The sequence below is a fragment of the Bombus terrestris genome, chromosome 2 (assembly GCF_910591885.1).
Source record: "Bombus terrestris chromosome 2, iyBomTerr1.2, whole genome shotgun sequence".
Lineage (NCBI taxonomy): Eukaryota > Metazoa > Arthropoda > Insecta > Hymenoptera > Apidae > Bombus > Bombus terrestris.
In genome coordinates, this window is record NC_063270.1 from 11665022 (window position 1) to 11681347 (window position 16326).

At 38.6% G+C, this 16326-nt stretch overlaps 1 protein-coding gene across 2 annotated transcripts in view; it reads left to right on the plus strand.

Moving 5' to 3' along the window:
* LOC100645516 (CD151 antigen) overlaps positions 1–16326 on the plus strand; it is an 89489-nt gene that overhangs the window by 47837 nt on the left and 25326 nt on the right. For both annotated transcript variants that reach the window (XM_012318551.3, XM_003393863.4), the window contains one exon: positions 4737–4929. In XM_012318551.3, coding sequence (XP_012173941.1) covers positions 4737–4929 — 193 coding nt within the window. The remainder of the gene's footprint in view (positions 1–4736; positions 4930–16326) is intronic.

Consider the following 16326-nt stretch of genomic DNA (forward strand, 5'->3'; position numbering starts at 1 on the left):
ACATCAGCAGTAAATATCTTGTAACGTGTATATACATTTTCAAATTGATCTCAAAATTTGTCGATATAATCGTAACATGTCGCGTCTCGTTACAGTGTCGATGAAATTTCAAAATACGTGTAACACATAAAGCATAGATATAAAAGTTTTCTATGGTAAATATCTGAACACTTTCATAACGGTAAATATCACCAAAAATCCAACGATAAAGATAAATCGCGAAAAGGATTTATGTAATTCTCGCGTGGTTTCTCGATAAAAGATAATCATTCAAAATGCATCGATGTTTCTCCATTTATTCCTCCTAAATTATCTGTAAAAACAAATACCAGATGCATATAGATGCGTCATCGCGAACGTGGGCCGTGACTTTCAGCGTGGGCGACGGAGGTGTAGCTGAAAGCTGAGGAGCGTAGCACGTGGGTTAGCAGAAGAGCCGTATCGGGTGAACGGCGCGTGGCAGATGAATTTTTTCATGTCACCGCCATTGAGTATTTTCACTATTCGTTATCCCAAAGATACATACATTTGTATGTCGTTAAGCAAGCCATTTCGATGGTTCTGTTAAAAGCATCGTCCCATCTTGAACGTTCGTTACCTTATAAATCCATAAATGTATTCTTCATTTTAACTTGATAGCTGTATTTTTGAGTAGGGGTGTATAATTGAATATATTATTAGGTATGTGTTAATAGGTATGTATAGGTATACTGTTAGGTATGTATTAATGTTCGTCGTATTTTATTACGTTGTCCAAAAAGTTTCTCTCGTTTCATAAGGTGATAATAGATTCAACAATTTCTGTTTTATATTATTTTATTGAATGAGATATGATCCATTTCATTCTATTTCTATTATTATGTTCGTGCATAATTCAATAAACTAATATGAAACAAAAAATATTGTGCGTCTATTATTTCCTTATAAAAGGAAAGAAACTTTTCGGACATACCTAGTTGCATCAGTTACATTACTGTTAAACCTGTGCTATATAGTTGTGACGCAACTAGAACGCAAGAAACTAATTATAAATATTTCATTTGAGTTAATTTAACGCGACAAAGTTGAAATAGCACGAGGCTACAGCAACCATAATAATCTACTTAATATTATGTAATAAATTTTGCTACTTTTACCGTCTAACAGATCAAAATATTTATGCCAAAACCTCGTTACTTATCTCTTAACAGCACATTTGAATATTTTCCAGTGACGATTCGTTAAAATAAAACATTCTATCCCCATTACCGCGAGATATCGAGCGGAAACAGTAAGTTTCCTCATCTTGGGATTTCCTCCCCCTGCGGCCTTTACTCTTCCGATCTGTTTGAGTTTTTCGTTCGGGAAAGCTGTTGTTTACCACGTTGTTCCGCGATCTATATCTTTGTTCCGTTGCTTTGTTCCGCTGCTTTGTTTCGCGGGACGTTGGCATAATGAACGATACTTGCAGGAAACTTTGCCGGTTCTCTTACCTCTTTGCATTTCCCGTCCTCGATGTAACAGCGCGAAAACTATCATCCTGAAATTTTCAGCGTATTTCAACGAATTACAGCTGTCCCCCGGACTGGAAGTGAATAACGTATTCGCTGGAATAACGTCAGCCGCACGACAATCCTCTGTGGTAAAATAAAACACGATAGCTTTTTCGATGAATCGAAAAAATGCCGGTTGACATTAAGGGCTATATTGCTATCTGTCCGAAAAAAGTAATAACGGAAGTGGAAAATATTCGATCGATAAACAAACAAAATAGCATAAGCAAAAAGTATGCAAAGGCCAACAACTGCGAAGGGTTATACTACAGCCCATTGCGCGTTAAAAGTTGCAAGCGTTGCTAAAAGAAGAAGGTAAAAGAAACCGAAGGAAAGGAGAGAAAAATATATAAATTCCCGTTCATAAGTATTAGGGATACCTGCTGGTCGTGTACAGAATGTCATGGTTGATCCAAACTGTTACACATTGTAACAGTCTAAATTAAAGATTATTCGGAAAAGATTTAGAAGAAAACAGCGAATGAACAGTTAATTATACGTTGACTCCTATGTAATTCTTTGTTCTAACATTTATTTTTAAAAAATGGGGATGAATTGGACAGTTCAATTGGCTGTTAAAATTGTCTGCATATTCGATTGTTGCAACCTCTTTATAATTTCAAAAACGTTATTAAAATATTGCTTCTTAGTAGTCTTTTTACAAAAATCTCACGATCTATCAGACATTTACGAGAAGCATAATCCTTGGCCCTAACCAATTCTTTTCGTTTTTAACGATCACACGAAGATACTATCTATTATTCATAAAGTAACATTGAAGTAATATAATCCGACAAAAATGTACTTTTTTCGCGAGATCTTCGTATATAATCGATGAGATTTTTATTACGACATCGAACATATCGCTTCTTCACAGGCCATTGTTCCAAGCGAGGTTTAATAATCTTCTAACGGTTTGTCAGGTTATTTATATACATTGTATTTCTCTAATTGTCGTAACCCTAATATGTATTTGTGAACGGTAATGCACTTGCATTCAGGTGGGAACTTCTCTTTATTCTCTGCTCGCGGTCGAAACTACTTCGCCCACACGAGTATGACGGGTCACACCCATTTAATTTCGCGGTTTCTCTTCTTTCATCTCCCCTCTTCGGGTTGCTCGAGCATCGCCTGCAATCAGTTCTTCCACGGTCTTCCTCCGCATTCGACCATCTCTACCTCCGTCGCGTCGCGTTTCGCCTCCCTTCGTTTGTTCTCATTAGTCCGCCATTTATCCTTCGTCTCATTCAACCTCGCGGTTCACCGAAATCCCCACGAAGAATGGCCTGGCCAATTGCGTCTTCGTTGGCGCCCGGCCCAATTGTTTCTCGATCGGCTACGTTCTAATTGCGGAAACACAATTAGCGCGAATAAATAACCAACCAGCCAGCCAGCCAGCCAGGTGCGGTTTCTAATTAATTCTCCGCTGGTTGTTATCGGCCAGTGAACGAATCGTCGCCGCGTTTCATCTGTCGCGTCGTTCAATTGAAATCTTCAATACCGTAAATAATGGACTTGCTTCGATTAGATTACGTTCGTAGAAGAGTATTATTAATTTGAATACCTGAAAGGTGGTAGGTTGCAAAATAGTTTGTTAAATATATAAGGAATCTAAAAATTTGTTAACAGTTCATAAAATATATATATAATAATTTAGTATATTGTAGGGATAGTAATAATTACTAGAGTGCGCAGTTTTATTCGTTGATAGGAAACTTAAAGGTGATAGAATACGCAGAATGCGCGTAACATGCAAAAGTATTAAAAACAAATTTCTATTTAGGTTCTGTTCTTTTATTTGCCCTTTACAAGAACACTAACTATATCGTTATACAGCGATCAAACAATTATACTTAAAGAGGAAATATTAACAATTCTTCATCAAATCGAAAGAAATGCAAAGATGGAAGGACTAATGAATTTAATCGTGACCGAGAAAGCTGAAATCGATTTTGATATTGCTTCGACCACGATACGTGGCGAGCTAATCGAATGCACAGAAAAGAAATTGCACAAGAGAAGTCGATGATGCGATGGCTGGAATCGAGTTCGGGTCTCACTGTCACGAAGATAGCACCGACCGATTTCGTGCACGCGACCGAAGTGAGGAAAAGGGGTTACAGGAACAGAAAAGGGATGGAGCGAAGGCAGAGAAACGATCGATCGAAAGCTGCATTCCTTGGCGAAGTGAAAGAATCGGTTCGTGCCAACCTATGCCGCTTTTCTTTCGAAACGCTGAAGAGTTACTTACAGTTCCTTGACGTATATCCTTTGCCACTACACGCCATATTTTCTTTTCATTTCATTCCACTTTGTCACTGTTTCACTGTCTCTTATTCGTCGTTTCTATTTAATGGAAGAAACTCGTGGAAAATTATAGAACAGGACGAAACCGTGCAAACGCTAAAATTACTCTCTATTAAAAATATTTTTAATTAAAATATACTCGTTCCTAAAAATTCATTTCGAATCAGACTGGGAGAACGAAACGTTTAACGAAAATACCATGTATAATAAAACGTCGAAAAAGTCGAGTGCGACAGATAGATGAGTAATTATATACTTTTTTACTTTTTAATAACATTTTTAATACATAAATATAATACCCTTTACTTTCCTGTATAAACGAACCACTATTATTTCCATAACTAAACCACTATCTTCAAATTTGACTACAAATACAACTGTTCCATGATTTACGTTTTTTAAAAAAATCTCCTCCGCTTCATTTGCTCTAATATTTGTTTGAATATGCTCCATGTTCTTTATTGAATGTATCCAATTTGTTCTCCGAAGTCAGTCAGATATCTACTGGATCGATACGAGGTACCTTGAAAAACGGACCGGATATCGTAAGCGACGTACCAGTCAAATATAAGGGGTAAAATCTATCGGATTCTCGTATCTGTGGCCGTTTGGTCGGAAATGCTAGCGGCGCGTGGTGTCCGCTGGCCTGCCGCCAGGGACCGGAAGGGACGCTCGAAGATAGATTTACTCGCGATTCGAGCGGAGCACGGCTACTCCTAAAACCGTATTCTGAACGCGAAGAGTCGCTATCTCGATAGCTGCCGCCGGAAGAAATACAATTTCGTGTCGGCGACAAGATCCAGTTCCATCCGCTCTGCCTCGGTTTTCATTCGAGAAACGACTATCCTTCTTCGCTTATAAAAATCACTAATCCGATGGAATTCCGTGTGCTTTCAGAGTTAGTGACGAGGTGACGACGACGACCACGGGCACGACGGAGACACACGAAGAAGAAACGAATCAACCAATCATGGCTAAAAGCGCCGAGAGACTTCCTGGTACGTCCACCAGGCTGAGGACCCGAGACGACGGCTGCTGTTCCGTGAATTTCCTGAAATACGTTCTACACATCTACAACGTGGTGTTATTCGTAAGTAATGTAAAGTCATGTGCTTTGATATATCTTTGATATATTCTGTGCGTTATATCGAGCGAAATACAAAATGGACAGTGCATTGTCAGCGACCGACGGAGCAAACCATTTACGTTCTCGCCCAGCTCGGCTGGCGTTTACAATCGGCCACGTCCTCTGCAACGATGTCGTTTCTGGCCTCGTAAACGCCCCCTTTTAATTGTTATGGCTTCAACCACCCGCCAACATCGATGAAACCAACCGCAACTAGATCCTCGGCTCGATCAACGAACCGTGAGCCGGTTCTCCGTATTCCAAAAAAATTCGCAGAACGTTCCGAGTGTCAGGACACCGAGTTGACACAGCGATTGATCTGGTCGAAAGTAGATTCGTATGCTTGGACGTGCGTACCGACTGGCTTTGTCAGTCTGAAGTAAACTTGTGGTACATTTGGTTTTTCTTTTACGGGGAAAATGCAGTACAAACAGCAAGCGAATGTGTATTCTTTGCGGAAAGGCTGCTCTTCGGAAAAGAAAGCATCGAAGAATTTCCTAAACGAAAAGAAATGCGATTCTATGAGCAAATTTAAAAGACATATTGATAAATTTATTCGTGAAAAATTAAAGAAAGTTATCGGATGGAACAGTGCATACATACGAACCCATTTTCCGAAATATCTTGTAAATCGTCACAAAATCGGCACGATTTTATCAAACGACTTAATACTACGACCACGCTGTACTTGAAACTTCTTTCGAGCTTCCATTGAAATTTCATCGTATTAGCCCGTTATCGCTTTCTATTTTATAGTATTTAGCGTATTAGTAAAAATTAACAAGAAAATAACTGGCTTCGAATTAACATTTTACGCTTCAAACAAAATTAAAGTCTCTCCGTTCTGCTTAAACTCTCTGAAATTTCTGTTTGGCGGTGATATAAGGGCGTATATTTTCAAACTTCGTGAATTTCTTCGTCCAAAAGTACGTCGAAAGAGAGGTATACCGCAAAAATTAACGAGGCAATTCACGCGCAAATCCACGGGGACATTTCCTTAACGGAAACAAGGTTTCGCGTTTCGTCCCATGGATGTACGAGCGTTGTAAACAGCCGGTGAAACATCGTGACCCATCGTGATACATCCCATAAAATGCTAATGAAGTCCGCGTGGTAAGGTGCAGCCGCGGGCCGGGAATGAAAGCGTCGAAAGGCGAGAGAAGGAGAGGAATCGAAAAAAGAGCAGAAAGATCTCTGAATCGATCGGTAGCCCTTACCACGGAGCATCGCAGTTTAATGCATAAAATGTCGACGCCTCGTTGAGAAGCGGGTCCCACCGAGGACGTCCGTGAGATTAAAATTAAGCGAGGAACTTGCTCGAGCCTTGTACCCTGTTATTGCCGCCGCCTTCTCCCGCAGTCTCATTTTTCATAATTTTGCCTGCACGTGCATCGTTTCCCTTGTGTATGACAGATGCTCTATTCTTGTTATTTTATAGAAAATGATCGTTGCATTCACAATTCCAGCAGTCATAGAAAAGAACAATGAAATTTCTATAATCGCGAATGAAATTCTATCGTAAATGTGTGACAGAACAGTGGGTGGAGTTGATAGTAAAATAATTGTGATTTTTAAACAATTCTTATATTTGTTCGACCAATCTGTAAGAGAGATAAAATATTTGTGTTTATAAACTAAAAAAAAGAAATAAAAAATAAATAAAAAAGGAGATGAAATAAGTAAAATTCTTTGAATACGATAGGATCTCAAATCAATTAATTATTTCACATTTTTCTGAACTTATACAAAATTAATCTAAAATTATTTTGCTCAATGCAGTAAATTTGTATATTAAAATTTTTTGCGATGAAAGCTATTCAAATGCCAGTGCTACTAAAGTTCTCCGTTAGATTATGATAATGAAATGAAAATTCAGCCTCTTTATTAGAAACGAATGGGCATACTGGAGCTTCTGAAATTCTCTACGCTTTACTAGATCGTGATAATGAAAAAAAAATGCAAAGACGCACTTGCAGGACGAACCGCGTCAACCGAGATTGGTCGTAACGTTACACGTTAACGTTTTCTTGTCATGTTTCTGTACTTCGATTACAAATTTTCACTGATGATATTCTTTAAAAGTGAGTAAAATACAATGCAAGTTACATGAAACAAAAACTAGATTACAGAAAAGCAGAAAAAGCAATTGAAACGAATGAAAAATGCATAGTAACAGAGGGAAACGTTATGTTACATTGTAAAACGTTGAGAAACAAAAACTTGATAATGTCGAGAAGTTATTCTGTTATGTAGACCGCTGAAACATGGATGTGTGTGATTTAATTATAATTTTTCATTACATCAGCTCTCACAGTGATCATTTTAATAAATTAAAAAGCATAAAATGATAATAACGTTACAAACATATTTTGTTTTTATACCAGTCTTTACAATTCTTTTTTTTCTAATTTTCTCTTTTGTCGATTCTAATAAATTCATGAAAATTAATTACTAGCTTTTAAAGAAGACCAATATCAATCATATAACCTAATATAGCTGTAAAACAGAAAGTTGATCAGATTAGTTTTCTAATCTAATAATCTAAGAAACGTTCGTCCAAGCTCCATCTAAGAAACTCGATACCTACAGACAACAAATACATTTCGAAATATTTAACTTTCACTCCTACTTTCTTCTGACCCCAGTCTATCCTACGTCTGATTATTCCCGAGCGATCATATCTATTGGTATACTCGTCGAAATTGGAAAATCGCCGCGATGATCGTCGCGCTGGTCAGAGCAGCCGCAAGATTCGATCGAGCTGAATGGCTGACTTTAAACTCGCTTGGTAATAAGGCTCGATAATGCAGGGATAATGCAACAATAACCTCGCGGGAACAATGGCCGCGCAACAATGCCGGCCGCTTAACGCGTACGTTTACTCGCATTGATTGCGTTTGCAAGTGCAGTCACCCTGCCAGACCAAAGTCACTGGATTATTCCAATGACTGCGGCGTTAGTCGTCGTCGTCAGGCTGTTCCCCGTCACTCCCCGGGCACGTAACCGTTTGAATTCCTTGGCGACAATCTTCTTCGTTGGCAGAAATTTGCCTGCCTCCTCCTTCGACGCATAGTTTCTCATTGTTAGATGTGTTCGTGTAGGACGTTAAGCGAATAGAGAATGAAGCGTAAACGTTGATTTCTCGATCAGTTGCCGGATCGCTAACGGATTCCCGGTTAAAGGAAAGTTCGACCGAACCAATTGTAAACTATTCGCGGTCAAAGTTGAATCGAACTACGCTCGAGGGAAGAGTGGTACTAGCCTGATACCTTTGCTGCTTGTTAAATCAACGAGCGTAGAGAATAGCTGGCTAGATTGGCAAAAAGGAGAGTTAAAGCTGTAGATAATCGAGCGATTAATAGATAGAGCGAACTTAGTTATTACACGATTTATTAACAAGGGATAATTAAAGGGTGGAAGAGGCGATCCGGTTGCCTTCTCCCTGACATCTCTCTTGTTAGGGTAAAGCCAGGGAAAATTTGTCCCTACTAAATTTAATTAAAAAGTACTTAAGAAATGATTAAATAGAAGGTAGTGGTCACTAAATTCTGAAGAAATTCCTCTAGAAATTAGTTGATAGAAAAACATTGATTCTTTTAGTGCTAAGAATAACCATTATAGATAATTAAAATTGCGTTGGTTACCGGTAATCATTGTCGATGACAGGAGTTGATTTTTATTACGAATAACCATTATCGGTGATAAAAGTATTTTATGGTTGCTGGTAACAAGTACTGATGACGGAAATTCATTTTGACTATTAATAATCATTATCATTGTCGACGATGAATTTTTCTTTTTATAAATATTACAACCATTCGATGATAGAAATTCGTTTGGTTACTGTTAAGTTGACTGCGAATTTTGACGCATTTGCGAGAAATTTAAAGGCGTACAAATGCACATGATATGCAAAAATATACAAAATATACAAAGTATCCATTTTCCATTAAGTTCCATTTTTCCTAGGTTCTGTTCTTTAAATTATTTTCACAAAAACATGAATCTACATAAATAACACAGATAACACAGTTATTGTGGCTGAAAATATTTTTGCTATCTAATAACCATTATCGATAGCGAAAATTTGGTTAATTACTTTCAACCATCGTCGATATTAAAGCTATTAGTAAAGTATTACGTGCATATTTAATACAAGTTTACGTTCAATCGCCATGAAACTATAACATTTAACACCATTAATATATCGAAGAGGGAAATTAAACGCAGAAATGAAATTCCCCTTATCGGATCAGTTGATCGATCGTTTGATCGATGCTTTAGTTATTCAACGTTTAATTAACCATCAAGCGCACGATGAATCTCGCGCCGATCAAAGAGTATTCGGGTCTTAACGTTGATCGTCAGACTTGTATCTTTGCCCTACGATCGACCAAGTTGATGGCAAGTTTGTCATCGTTGCATCGTTACTATACAACTTCTAATCGATTGCCTCGGTGTTTCTGAGCAAGTAGCATGTAGCATACCACACGGTGCAAGATTGCTGCAATTTGGACAACTCGAATACCGTTCTGAAACTTTCCAGTGAGAGAGAGAGAGAGAGAGAGAGAGAGAGCGAGAAGGAGAGGGGGAGAGAGAGAGAGGTTACCGGCCATCTACGTAGGAAGCCTTAATTATATAGCTAGTAGAGATCGTTGGCTGAACTACTAATTACCGATTAATAATAATGGACCAACGCATTCAAGCTTGGCTATTCGAGAACGCTGGAGATTTTCATTGTAGACTTGACATCATACTTGAATGTCTTCCTTCTGTTCTACATAATAATGCACCTAATAATATACGGATTGTATTTCACGAAACAAAGTGAAAAGGGATGCGAAATGAAAGGGTATTTTGTTTCCTATTGTTCCGACGTTGTGCGTGCCCAAGCATGCGTGCACCCCGGAAAAGTCTAGTGAAAAGTTTATTCATCAAGGGCACTCGCGTGGCGTTTCATGGCAAACTTTCCACCGCAACCGTTACTGCTACCAGTGTAATTTTTTGAAGGGAAAAAAAGAGGATTAGCTTGTTTGATGCAGCACCGTTTTTATTTCGATCCGGATTAATTCGCGTGGACGAAGCGTCACGCGTGTGTTTGTTTTAAAACGGTTGAAACATTTTTGTTAGGATATCAACGATCGTAAATCAACGAAACTATTTCCTATTCCCGTTTATATTTTTTTATCCAGTTAGCCAGAATTCCAATAATTAGTGAGACGATCTTCGGTATAAATTGTATATTTAAAATTACTATTTTCATGCTCTGACTGTCTGAACGGTAACAACTGATCCAGATTATCAAAGAAAGTCGAAGTTGTCAAAATTTTGATTTTGTACGAGATAACAGTTTTAGGAGATTTGAAACTGCCTATAGGAATCGTAGAAACGCAATGAATTAACAATTCGTAATATTCGTATGTAATAATTCCTTTGGTAATAGAAAATGTTTTTCCATTTTATCCATTGAAAAATTTATTCGTCACGGAAGCTATGCGGAAAACGTGACAGGGAAGGTTCGTGGAAGAAAATTGCCGCTGTTCCGATCCTCTTAGCAGTCCCTTAAGTCGAATTAATTTTAACGATCGCTAATAACGAATATCAGGGCACTTCCTTCATAGAACGTTGGAGCGCAGAATGGTTCGCGCAATAAAATACGATTATCTCGCCGCGTGGTCCAATCGCATTAGGTACAGCCCCTCATTATATTTGTAATTCCCGCATTCCACGCGGCTCGTTTGAGCCGCATCGTTACGAGTTCCGTGTTAAATACTGCGCGTTTAATAGCGCCAAAACAGCGAAACAACATTCGGCAAAGTTATTCGAAGAACCACAAGTGGAGAAAAAGAAAAAAAGAAGAAAAGATGGGGAGGAAAGAAGAAGGAAGAGAAGAACGGACGAGAAGAAATAAAAAGAAGTGGAATATTGTCTACGTAGTACCTACCATTACTTTTACTAATTCCAAGCTTTAAGTAAGACTGACCTAATGTCAGCTTAACGTAAAGATTTTATACGATACTTCTCTACTGCCCGACAATAAATGAACGTGAAAAATACGCACATGCTAACAATTATTAATATTATTGATGTAGATGTATATTTATATGGATATTATTCATAGGACACGTGCTTGCGCATTCATCAACTGAGAATTTCAATTATGTTATTTAATTGATGAAATTGGATTAACCTTTGAACTCGGGAAATCTTGATGCGTTTCTCTCTACCAATTCGATAATTAAGCACGGAAGTAATTAAGGGAAAGTTTATAACCAGTCCTCTGGTATAATTAAGAGACATTTGTTTTATCATCTATATACCAATTCATTAATGTATATTTATATTATATATTTTATACGGTGTAATGAATAAATAAAGATTGTTTGAAAGTTTGATTTAATTACGAAAAGAAATTTTCTCACCGGATTATACCGTAAACTCGTTAAAATCGTTACTTTAGGATGAAACATTCCATGAATTTCTTATCGGAAAGATTCTTGTCACTATTTTTATATTTGATGTTTAACTTGCTTCTAAATATTACGCGTATAACGCTATTTCTTTCAAACTTTCCTACTCTATGTAATTACCAAAGTAATTACATTTTAATTTATATCGTATACTTTATATCATATCTACGTCTGTAAAAATTACAAATATAACTATGTAACTAAGTCTTACTATATACTCGCATATACTTCCTAAATAGACGTTTACTTCGATAGATGTTTCCCGGTTCGATTTGCATAAGTAAAACGAAATTGTAGTCATTCGTAGCGATAGGTCTTCCTCGACTCAATTAGCATAAGTAAAAAGAAGAAGAAAAAAAAAATACAAATAGAAGAGTCGACTGCAATTGCATGGCCAACCGGAGGATTGAAACGAGTCACTCTAAACGAACGAAACGACCGTCATCCGGCTTATTTCTCGGACGAGAACGAGTCCGGTGACCGTCCGGAGGTAATGGCTGTTCGCTCGAACGTATACCACGGGACACCTAGTGCATGCCCTAGGGTACTTGCGTTTCCGTACAGGCAGGACGCGTATACGCACAAGGCAGCGCAGGAACGCACGTAGGCGCGCGTGCATACCGGTGCGTCGTCCAACGACAGATCGCACTTGACACGTTTGTCGATCGTGAAATATCAAGCGTGAAGCAATGTCCACGCGCTCGCATCGCTCATTTCTCAATACCATCCTCTGTGCATCGCTGAAAATCCTTTTCACGCGCCATCCCGAACGTAGCTCGAATTATTCTACTTCGTTGTTTATCGTTTAATTATCCTCGACACGTCAAACGGGGAGTGAAGAATTTTTCACGAGTATCGGAAACGTCTTTGGCTTATCTCGAAGAGGATGGATAATTGAAATTTGTCACGTCTCGAGCTGGTTAACTTAGGTTCGTTAGTCGACTCGATACGCTGCTTAACTCTTGTGCACAACCGAAAACTCGTATATACAGGATGGTTGGTAACTGGTGGTACAAGCGGAAAGGGGGTGATTCTACGCGAAAATAGAAGTCGAAAATATAGAATAACAATTTTTCGTTCGAGGCTTTGTTTCGTAGAAAGAGAAAATTATAAACAGTTTGAGTTACGTGCGAGAGTAAAATTATCGCTACATATTTGCTAGCGAAATAGAATGTGCGAAACTCACTAACTCCACGTGTGGTAACCCGAGTTCACCTTTGATAAACTGTCGCTAATTTGCAGCAGTCAGGTGGGTTCTCATTCACGCATCGCGTGTCAAACGTAATTTCCTCGAGCCGTCTACGAAGATTTTTTTTCTCCACTCTCTCACAGAAGTAAGATGTTTCATGAGATCTTCCAAATCTCGAAGAAACGAAGGAAAGAGATGTTTAAAAGAAGTATAAAAGTAATGTGGGAAGTCCTCTTAAGCGAAACGTAGTTTCTCTATGTACACTTGAACAAGTCAGGAGAGAGACGAGAGTCGTCGAGACACGATGTAACACGTAATTATTCTAATTTCGCTAGGGAATAGAATAGCTCTCTGGCTATACAGGGTTTACGTGCCTCCTGCAGATTGAATCTGGGAATATTCCGGGACCGGGCTCGGGCCGGTTTCACGCTCGAAGTCACGGAACTAGAATCTTTGTGCAACGAACAGGGACGCAGTCCCGTGATGGAATCTCGTTCTCGGTAGTGAAAAGCGAGGACGAGCCTTAACAGCGAACCTTTGTCGCGCTCTGAAAGGTTATTCAATAGCTTCATCGCTCGGTGATCGTGCATTACGCAAAGTAGCCGCGAGTTTTGCGTTTTCACGTTCATCCACTCGTGTTTCATGCTGAAACGACACGATCTGCTCATGACCAGCGATGGATGTTTGAATTTCAACTTCAAAGTGATTTGAAGTTCCTCAAAACTACGAACAATGAACATTCGAATATGATTATAGACTGGGACATTTTAGATTTTTATTAAATATCTTATGCCGATGCACTCGCTTTGACAAACGTACATATTGAAAATGTTTGTCAGATATTGAACACCTACCGAGACCTACAAAGTATTGAAAACTTCCAAGACCTTCGAGCATCCTCTCATTTTTTATATTTTCCCTCGCTGCACCCGAGGTACATATTTTCTCACGTTTTCGTTATTATATCAAAGACTAATAACGTTTCATGATACATAACAAAGTTGAATTATTCTGTACGAAGTTGAAGATTGAATCTGGAGATCTTGAAGCTTAAATGACCCAAATAAACCTGTCTTATCGTACATCTTCGTTTTACCAGTGCGCATAGAATAAAATCGCGGATGTGTGAATGATCATCTCTGACACATTGTAAATAAGACAGCAGCTCTTCTCGCGAAGAGATCTTCTCGGTTCTTATGCTAATAGGATGCTCACCTTCGATTTCAAACGCTCGAGCACAAGACGAATCTCTCATCTAACATGCTTAGACCGATTAATGTAAAACTGCTCTTAAAACGATGTTCTACCAAACTGAGATCTACCGTGCAACACGCGAATACATGCAATGTTTCTCGATCGATTCTGGCTAGCGGCTGGAGATCGATGGATCTCCAAGTCGATAAACTTGGACGGAATGTCACGCGCGCTCGCCAATTTCTGCGAGCATTTCCAACGGTGCATTCTCCGACTCTCTTATCGATCTAGCGAGAAATTGGGCCGGAATTCGGTGTATCGCTGCTACAGCGACCGATTATTTGAATTTATTGGACAGAAGCTATTAATAGCTCCCATTGTCTTTTAAGATTTCTGGCATTTCCGCGCGTTTCGAGACATTCGAATTTCGCGATTTATTAATATTTCGAACAGCTTGTATTCCAACGAGATTCAACCGTCATTATGAAAAATGCATAACGAATGGTACAAGAGAAAAACAAAAATAACATTTTTCATGTTTCGCAGAGAAACAATTTAAAAACTCACTGTGTTGCCAATCAATTTTGTATTACCAATTTCTCTCTTTTTTTCAATTTAGCGTTAAACATATGTATATCGCTGTCAATTCGAATGAAACTCGCGTGCAGAATCTTTTATCAATTGTCCACTCGTATTCCATTGCGCATTAGTCACGTATTTTTGACCACTCTTCAAACTATTATATAGATGTAATCGGAAAAGAGACTCCAAATGAAAAAAAAAAAAAAATAAACAGTTATTCTGGATTTTCAATTTATTTTCGCATGTTCGAGGAAAAGATGGTAGAAATTGTCCATTCGTATCGAATTAAGAATTATTAGCTAAGTTCACGTACGTACTTGAACGCTTCTCAAACCCGATTTTCTCGAAAACGAGGCTCCAAACGAAGAAAAGATTATTCTACGTTTTCGATTCATTTTCACGTACAGACAGGGTCCCTTATCCTACAAGCGTATCGAATTGGAAATGAGCCAAATTCACAATAGCACGACTGGCCAGTTTGCAGATTTGATCTTCTCGGAAATGAAGCTTCAAATGGAAAAATTTTAATCTTCACTTTTGTATGTAGAATTTTTCCTCTCGTATTCAATCAGAAATTATCCAAGTCCGCGTGTACCTGACCCATTTTCAAACTCGATCTTCTCGAAAATGAACCTTCGAACAAGCAAATTCTATTCTACATTAACATTTTGCTTTAGTTAATTTCCTGTTTGATTGCTCTACCGCATCTTATATAACAGAGACGTAGAACAGGAAGTCTGGAAGAGGGAACTGGCGTTTCATAGCACGAAGTCTGGGAGTCGTGCCCGGGGGTTCGACCGATTATCGTAAAGCTCTCGCTGCAAATGATTCCATTAAATTAACCGACATCGTCTAAGTTTCTCGTGTTTCGCGGTTGAGTCTCTGACGGTGGGCACGCAGCGTCGAAATTGTTTATCATTAATGGCATTACGAAGCAGTGCCGGTGGCCTTAAAACGGCCGTCATAAATCGTGCGTGTACCCTGCGTTCTACATATATAGTATAGTATACGTATACGTAAGTATCATGCCAAGGGAGTGGAACAACAGGCTGGTATAGCGATGATATCTCGTGGCAGCTGCAGCTGTACCGAAGAATGCACCGAGACTAAACGCGAGAAATCATCGAACCATCAGGCCGTGTGTCTGTTTTTCCTTTGGCCCTACCTTTTTTTCTATTTACTCTAATGCGAACCAGGAATTTTCCGAACGATTAACGTTGTTACGTAGCTAACGGATTGATGAAATACCACATCAACTAAAATTCTTATTCGTTGACTCAATTTTTATTGACTGCGTTCGGAATCGTGTTGTACAGTTGAATTAATTCCATCAACAAAATTTTTCGAATTACAAATTACCAATATGAAGTAACAACTTTGATAATAGTAGAATTTGATTAATTCACGAAAATCGTAATAATAAATGAAATGTTCATAGCCTGAATATTCTATGAGACACTCGAAATAAAGTATCTGTTACAATATTTAGCACATGACACAAATTTCTATTTAAATTCCATTTGTTTAGTAACGTTCACAAAAATATAAAAATGTACAAATATTTGCGATCTATTCATAATTATTTAATAACGAGAACGAAGATCATTGCGTGACATAAGATCAAAGCACGAAAATTTTTGGCTTCTATTTGGCCGACATTTGATGCAAGCATGTATATATAGGTTGACATGCAAACGGGCGAATTCTTATTTGCGCGTAACTCGCGGATACAACGGGCAGGACTTAAAATTAGACGCATCCCCGACATACTTTGCGCCGCTACGTGATCCGACGTGAAAAGCCAGTGCATTGCGTAACAGCGGATATTCCGTGTCAGTTAAAATCCGCTGGCCCGGGCGGAGAGGAAGCTTTGTTACAAATACAACGCAAAAGTATAACAGGCGGATGTCTGTTTATTTAACGTCG